This window comes from Eurypyga helias, unplaced genomic scaffold, assembly GCF_000690775.1.
Source record: "Eurypyga helias isolate BGI_N326 unplaced genomic scaffold, ASM69077v1 scaffold21519, whole genome shotgun sequence".
In the NCBI taxonomy this organism is placed as follows: domain Eukaryota; kingdom Metazoa; phylum Chordata; class Aves; order Eurypygiformes; family Eurypygidae; genus Eurypyga; species Eurypyga helias.
This window is the reverse complement of record NW_010270406.1, coordinates 1-8,464: the sequence shown is the minus strand read 5'-3', so window position 1 is coordinate 8,464 and position 8,464 is coordinate 1. Positions and strand designations below refer to the sequence as shown.

Sequence of the window (8,464 nt, the reverse complement as noted above, 5' to 3'; positions counted from 1 at the left end):
CATGCTTACACAACTAGACCATTAGTATCTTTTAAAACAATCTCACCACTGGTTCTATAAAGCTATGTAAGTCTCACTCGAACGCATCCCCTTTTCTGCTTTTGAAATTCACGCCACGAAACCAGGAAATGCCAGAGTTACAAAGAAGGTTCTGCAATTAATGTTATCCAAGATGGTCATCTCAGCTAATGGGAAGCAGCACTTCACTCTCTCCCTCTGAAGAAGGGATGGCTGTTTGTTTGAGGAACAGAATACAACTCCATTCTTAATGATTTGAACTAGTGAGCCCAGCAAATCACCAGTGTCATCACAGGATAAGAGACATGCTGTCTCTAGAGTAAGAGACATGATAAAAAACACCTCACAAATTAATTCAGTTTAAAAAAACATGTTAAACCAAGAAGTACTTGAGGGAGCACTCATTATTGTATGCACATGTATATAGGTATAATACTAGTTACACGGATACACACATAAATATTTAATATATAAAAAATAAAGTGCTTTCTATCAGGCCCCAATGCAGGGACATTATAAAACATTTCAACAACTGCAAAACAACTCAATACAAAGAATAGTACATCAAATGCACATTAAAACAGTTAACACACTATGTACAACCTGGGGAATGTCCCAAGACAAAACACACGTTCATATATACAGTATATACATATATATTCATCTTTACTTGATATATTATGACAATATATATTTCAAAACTTTGTTACAGACAAAAAAAACCCTACAAAAAAGGCAACAAGGGTCAAGCACACAAGTCCAAGACCAAGAAAGAATTTGCTGCCCTTGCCCACACCTCCACTGCTAGGAAAGATATGCCAGTGCTCTCTTCTGGGGTGCAGCGCCTCTACATCCTGCAAGGCACTGTGGGCAGCAGCCGTGAAGTTAGCATCACCAGTTGTGAGTAGGTCAAATACACACGAGTAAAAATAGAGGTCCTTCACCAGCATCTTCTCGTAGCATGTGGAGGTGGCAGTTTCCAGTGTGTACACTGACCGGGGATACGCAGCACCACCCTGAGGGAGCAACGGCCCCATCACAGGCAATGGCAAGCGGCCGCTGTCATCGATGCGTTCGCTTGAAGGGCAACCGTTCACACACAGCTGCAGATCCTGGCTCTCCTCGTAGGCCGTGACCAACTCCTGAGGCATGCGAATGGCCAGCGTTAGGTAGTGCCCAAGCTGGCGTATGTACACCGTGGTCCCAATGTAGCTGGCATGCATTTCGACGTATTTGCCACTGACCTTCTCCACAATTCGCAAGCTCTTGGTGTTCCCATCACCTCCGCTTGTTGTGCCGTCAACAAAAGCTGCAGGCAAGTCATCAGTCACTGCTTGATACACTTTCTGATCTGTGCAGTCTTGGTATGACTTAAAGATAATAGTTATCTGGGAGGGCAGTGAGGGGGAGGGAAGGGGAAAAAAAAAAAGGAAGGTTAGTGGAAAAAATAATTTTAATCCTTTTTTCCATTTTGCAGCTGAACATATCTGGGACTGCCCACTACATCAGAACTTGATAGTTGTCCCCAAATCATACCTAAAGGAAAACAACCTGCATACACGCTTAAAGCAATGTTTTACCACATGGCTATTGTTAATTTACTCTTACACTGGCCTGGAAGCGTGTGGCCGTCAGGAAAGGAAAAGGCTTTGTATTTTAAGCATCACAACTCCCTCCTGCCTGATGGTTTCCTAAGAGTTCGGAACGCATCCTGCAGTCACAGAGAAGAGTAAGTGGCAAGTAATTCCCACAATACTAGCCACTATGGCAAAAACAGAATGAGACTGTGAAATCATGGAAGGTACAAGAGAACTCGGCTTCCCTCACTCCCAACGTTCTCATTCTTCCTTTTACGGTATGACTGTAGTGGGGGTACTGTACACCTGTTGGGTGTGCTGCCAGGATTAGCTGTGCGAGACTCCTTCAAGATCAAAGATGTGTTTAGTGCTCTATCAGGCACCGACACGACAGGCAGCGAGATGACAGATGCATGACCAGGAAGAATAAAACGCTGCTTAGGGCTGCTGGATCCGCTAGTCCTAGAACTGGGAGGTTTGAAACTTCCAGTCCACTATTGCTAGAAAATGTGCCCGTGGAGAAACAAAACAAAACTGAAAGATACTCAGAAGACATGCCTTTGAAGGCTGAGTTCCAACACAGAAACCAGGAGCATAAAGCAATTACTCATTCTTTTAGTATTACGACTTGCCTTTTAAGCCTTTACACTTACTTGAATAAGCCACAACAGAACGAGTAAGTCCTCCAGTCTTACTTGAAGTGACTAATTAGCCTATTTGGCGGACCAAGTTGTGAGTGCATAGTGGCTTTCCTAAAATTAAAAGTATAATGAAGAATCACATATAAATATTAGAAACAGACATGCTACTTCAAGAATTTCAGAGGGGAGTGACTTCTTGAAAAGGTCAAAGGGAATGTTGCACCAGGAATAAGTATTTTAATCATTATTTTCATCATTGACTGATTACATCAAAATTACTTACAGTCTAGGATTTAAGCAGTCTGCTACAAAAGTCAGAGTACTCCAAAACAGAAGACAATTTCAATCTAACATTACGCTTTTTTCCTTAAAATCTACTCTATAACAACTCAAAATTTAAGTTCAGTTAACCAGCACACTTCTGCACAACAGCTTCTGTTTCCTGCCCCGATGCTTTGAGTAAAAGCTAGAGATAAATAAACAGCTGATTACAGACCCTACAAACAAAACAAAACAAAACCTCAACCCTCATTAGCCTCACCTCTCCATACCAGCTGTATAGAACAGAAGTCTTCCTTTCTCCTTCCTCCCATCGCAACATTTTCCCCTTTGGAGTATGCAGACATACCCTAAAGAGTATTACGTTACTTCTCAATGTCTGGTTTGTCCCTGCTGGTCGACACTGCGTCAGTCTCTCTCTCCCATCCACACAGACAATACTTGCTATTTTGATGCTGTATTTTCCCACCAGTGGTGCCTGACTGGAGTTTTCCAATGTTTTTTCTTTCTGTTAATCAGTTATACAGCTAGCTTGGGACCACTGGTAACCCAGTTTGGTAAACTGGTGTCTGTGGATCACAGCTAAGCGTGAATGCCTACGCCCAAAATCCAGAAAATGCACAAGTGCCCATGTTGCTGCAAAGACCACCTCACAACTCTACGCCTAGTGAAGTAAACTCAGTAACCCAGAGAAGAGAAACCTCAGATCTGTCAAGTGGCTCAGGATGGCACACTTTTCCTCAGCTTCTATCTGGCATATTCCTGGCAAATTTGTTATGTCCCCCTCCCCCCACTTCGATTACATGATTGATTCCAATTGTTCTTGAAGGCAGTATAAAATTCACTTTGGGGTAAGAAACTTCACAATCCCTTACACAGTATCTCCCATTCATTTTAAAAGCAAAAAGGGTATCATTAAGATTTAAACTATCTTCGTTTTTTCCAACAGATCCTAGGTTACCAAGGGTTCATGTCCATCCACCAGAAAACTTCCCTTCCCGTGCAAACACCTGACCGAACTCTCATCATAAAATGCCCAAGTAGGGGATAAAATAACAAAGGGATGTGGCTTGCCAGCCCTCTTTCAGGGAAGTTAACAAATTTAACAGGGATTACAAAAAATCGCAGCCCTTCCTCGGCAGGTTGAGGCAAGGCAATACACATACCCTGCTCAGTATGATTCCACACTCGTACAGACCCCTTAATGAGTTCCCATGCTAAATTTCAGTCATCATGGTTCTTTCCTCCCATGGTGGCAAGGCATATGAAATATGTCTTCCAAAACAGTGATTCTGGTGATAACATTACAAAAACCAGGAGGCTAAGTATTATAGAGACAAGCGTAACAACTGTGATGATCATGTGCCTTCAGCTCGCCGGGTAGTCCCAGTCGCTGGTCTAGATTCCTTTTCTCTGCAGACAAAAAGAAAAATAAGGAGAGAACTCGGTTCACCAGGAACCGCTTTTAAAACGATGGAATGATCCACCGAGTGTTAATGTTCTTTGCCATGGGCATCGGTGGCTGCCCAGGCATTTGAGGGAGCTTTCAGTCAGGGGCACTTGCCCCTTGGTGGGTAATTCTACCAACACTGGCTGTCCAGGATAGTGGAGGGGCTCTACCGTATCCCTGTTCTCTTTGTTCCCAGGAATAACAGGGGGTCGGTTTGGACAGAGGCTGTAGGTAAACCACTCATTCCTCAGTGACTACTCATTTTGGTGACTGCTCAGTTAGTCACCAGGCCCATCTTGAATTGTGTGGTTTTAAGACCCATTTTAATAATCCATTAATATGTTCCACTATACTATTTACCTGAGGATAACGGGGTGCGGGAAAAAACCATTCTATCCCCTCCTCCCTTGTCCAATCCTGTATTACTGTCGCTGTGGAGTGACTTCTATTATCCGATCGGATGGACTCTGGCCAGGGCAACTAACTAAACCATTGCCTCAGGATCTTGAGTGCTATCTCCTGTCGCCCATTTTACAGCCATTGTTTGGGTTGATCCTGAGATAACTTCTAATCCCGCTGAAACATATTGTTCCTCTCTGAAATCTGAAAAGGACCTATACAGTCTCCCTGCCACATATTCCAGAGTTTCTTCCCATCCTGCAGTACTTTTAGGGGATTGTTTTCCAGGCGTGTCCAGCATACTCCACATGCAGAGATGATTGTGTTACACAGTTCTCCAGTTCCAGGCCACCCACTACTACTCGCTTCCTTGAAAAAGTCCTTAGTTTCAGAGTGGCCACATTTAACACGTAGCAGTGTTAACAACAGTTTCCATTTCTCTTCCTCAACCTTTAGCCCAAGAGTTTTCTTTGCTGGGGCAGATAGTAGCTAAGCAGGTGAAGGAATCTTAACTGATTACTCAAGAGGTGAGCTAAGTTAACCCCCGTTTGGTGTGCAGGCACCCACCCCACAAAAAATGTTCCTGCCTGGCAATATTTAAGATTTCTTCACACTTTTCCTTTTGCCATATGGGTACCCTATTAACTTCCCCAATTATTTTGGCCCCAGAAGGGAAGCCATTCAGCACTTCCTTTGAAAACTGCACGTCAGTATAAGTGAATATCAATTCCTTGGTTTCAGCTTCCTTAACACACTCCAAACCGCTACCAATTCTCCCACCTGTGCCCTACGCTCTCCTGTTACGATTCTGTCTTTTGTGTCATGGTTCAGAGCTACCGTTCGGTATTGCCACACCTCCCCTTCCTTCTCTCCTAGAGGATCCATTGGTGAACCACATATTTTTGATGTGTGATTCATATGGTGGTGCCAGTTTTATACACGAAGAGGGAGGCTCCTGGTTGGGATGATGGGGAAAAGATTCCTGCATCTCAAGGAGTTTAGGTGCCCTAGGGAACGTACCTTATGCAAGTATTTAACAACTGAATACCCTAAGAGTGGAATATGCATACTGAAAAATTGTATCCACAACGTTTCTTAAGATATTACAATTTTACTACTGACCATGTCTTCCATTCACTCTCTCACCCTCAAGCTATCCACTACAAAACAGCCAGATAGGAAAAGTTCCATTTCCAGGTACTGCAAACAAGAAGTTATCCATAGGCAAGCCCAAGCATCTCTGCCTCATTTGCTATTCAGGAATAAAGATAGTGATATCCAGAACACCTGTCACAGCAATGAAAGCCAGTAACAACTCTGTACAGCTCCAAATAAAGCACACAATAAATAAATAAGACGACCCTTCTATATAATGTATTCTACAATACCCTTCTACCTGCTCCCTTGACAGCCCCTTGTAGTAGCCATTTATACTCAGGAAATCCCAAAAGCAGCTCCCAAGACAAGAGAGCTCTTTATCTACAGCTGGAAAAATCAGACAAAGATGCCAGTGACCTACCCAAAACTCATACAGGAAGTCTGTCAGAAAGAAAAAGAAAGGAGAGATTGAACTCAGTTTCCCAGCTACCTGGTGATGATCTTTCATTCGCCATATGAAAGGCCCTGGGATACCACAAGAAGAGGCATAAGCACATCAGACAAGCTCAAAAAAGATGGACTTCCAGGTTTCAGCTAAACCACAGAACATACAGTATCTTTTTTTCACTGTGAAGAAACAGATGTTGTTACTATGGGCATCTTAACTATGCAAAAAACCTTCAAATTGCTGAGAGCATTTTGTGAATAAATACACAACTCCCACAAGAGGATGTGCTTTTCAATGAAGGAATTAAAGAAGAAGAGTTTTCCTATTTCTCTACCAGACACATGGAGGGTTGGGGAGAAAACATACTTTTGTTCTTCATATTCTCTTTTAAGAATACAAGAATATTATGTTTTAAGAGTAACTCCTGGCACTTAATTTTCTACTCTTTTTGCTTTTGCTTTCATTAGGTCTGCTTTAGAGCAGGTTATGTAGGCTAGTTAGTAATTATGTGCTTTGACTTCTGCCCAGTTTAGTTCAGCATAAACCTTTATTATTATTTCCCATTAAAGATATATCTCAATCTGCAAGGAAAAAGCAGCAAGACTAACAATGGATTATATTCTGGAAACTTTCCTTATGAAGAGGGTATAAGACCTATATTGATGCTCTCAGCTAGGTAAAACACACTACATAAAGAGCTACCAAGAGACTTTAAGGTTGACTTAAGCCAAACTGTGGTCAAATTTAGGAAAGTACACCCAGCAGCAGATAAGGGTGTACCACCCTACAAGCAAAATGGAATGCTTGCAGAGATATAGCAATGAAACTAGTAGTGGCACTGTAGATTGACAAGCCTTTTCTGTATCTTTTATAACATCCAGCTCCATAAAGAAATAAAGGAGTCAAGAGCATGCATTAGAGATATTAAAACTTATCTTGCTGAGTCACTCGTACATTCAAACAACCTTCATTTCCTACAAAGAGGTGTGCTGATAAATTTGATTGGCTGCCAAAGATAGATAAAAATCCAGGACTGTGCAACATGCAACAGGTATTAGCATTAGAGACATTTCTAACATCCTAAACCACACATCTTACTTAACTGCTTCCGCACACTTAGCTGTACTTGTGCAACAGCAGGGATGTTAAACCACTGTTATAATAGAGAAAAATCTACTACCACTGTTTCCAGAATGACAAGTCAAAGAAAAACACAAAAACATTGTGAATTGATAAAGATAGAATATATACCCTTTAAAACCCATACTTTTCCCCAGTACATAGAGACATTTGTCTCCTGAAATTCTCAAACAGATAACCAAAGGAAGACCATGCTACCACAGCCAATCATTTTCAGAATGTGGCTAAAGGGTAAGGTAACATCACTTACTCACTACCATCGCACCCTAGCCACCCACACAATTTGTGCACAGGAAGACTCTCAACTTTTTCCTCCAGTCCTACTGCAAACCAATAACATTCTGCAAGACTTCAGCAAAACTAAGGATAAAAGCTTACTGCAGATTATGAAACACAGCTTTTTCTTGTACTTCTTAAGAGTCTTTTAAAAAAGCCACTGGAGCAGATTTGAAAGGACTCAAGATTCTTTCACAAAGCTGTCATGGTTTAACCCCAGCAAGCAGCAAAGCAACTCCGAGCTGCTTGATCACCTGCCCCAATATTAATGGTCTTGAAACCGCATACACATAGCCTGACATACCTTGACTATACAAGAGCTACACTACCACAGTGGGAATGAGAGATGTGACAGAATCAGCTTCAAATGTATGTTCAAGGAATTTCTTTTACTGACAGACAGGATGACATAGGATGAGGAAAAGCCTGGGGTGCTTAATGCCTTCTTTGTCTCTGTCTTTAATAGTAAGACCCACTGTCCTCCAGGTACCCAAGTCCCTGAGCTGGAAGACAAGAAGCAGAATGAAGCTCCCAAGATTCAAATGAAAATGGTTAATGACCTGCTACACAACCTAGACACCCAACAAGTCTATGGGGCTGGATGGATCCTCCAGAGTGCATTGGGCGATCTGTTAATGTTCTAAAAAAGCCACTTTCCATCATCTACCAGCAGTCTCAGCTAACTGGGGAGGTCCCAGTTGACTGGAGGTTAGCCAATGTGATGCTCATCTACAGGAAGGGCCTGGAGGAGGATCTGGGCAACTGCAGGTCTGTCAGTCTGATCTCAGTGCTGGGGAAGATTATGGAGAAGATCATCCTGAGTGCCAACACGCAGCATATACAGGACAAGCAAGTGATCAGGCCCAGTCAGCATGGGTTTATGACAGGCAGGTCCTCCCTGACTAACCCAATCTCCTTCTATGACAAGGCGACGCACTCAGTGTATGAGGGAAAAGCTGTGGATGTTGTCTACCCAGACCTTAGTAAAACCTCTGACACTGTTTCCCACAGCATTCTCCTGGAGAAACTGGCAGCATATGGCTTGGACAGGACACGCTTCACTGGGTAAAATAACGGATGGATGGCAGGACCCAAAGATTGGTGGTGAATGGTGTTAAATCCAGCTGGTGGCCAGTCA

The 8,464-nt window shown here is 42.6% G+C and overlaps 1 protein-coding gene across 1 annotated transcript; it reads right to left on the bottom strand.

Moving 5' to 3' along the window:
- Positions 1-396: 396 nt before the first annotated feature.
- LOC104514691 (RGM domain family member B-like) lies at positions 397-7,310 on the bottom strand. Its single transcript, XM_010158439.1, has 3 exons — positions 7,301-7,310; positions 5,884-5,903; positions 397-1,406 (listed from the first exon to the last, which is right to left on the bottom strand). Exons 1-3 carry the CDS (start codon positions 7,308-7,310, stop codon positions 714-716), a joined length of 723 nt encoding a protein of 240 aa, XP_010156741.1. The 3' UTR covers positions 397-713.
- Between the last annotated feature and the right edge of the window lie 1,154 nt (positions 7,311-8,464).

Coding starts and splice junctions, on each gene's coding strand:
- LOC104514691 (XM_010158439.1), bottom strand. Junction 1,407..5,883: donor ACTTCCTGTATGAGTTTTGG/GTAGGTCACTGG, acceptor CTGCCCTCCCAG/ATAACTATTATCTTTAAGTC.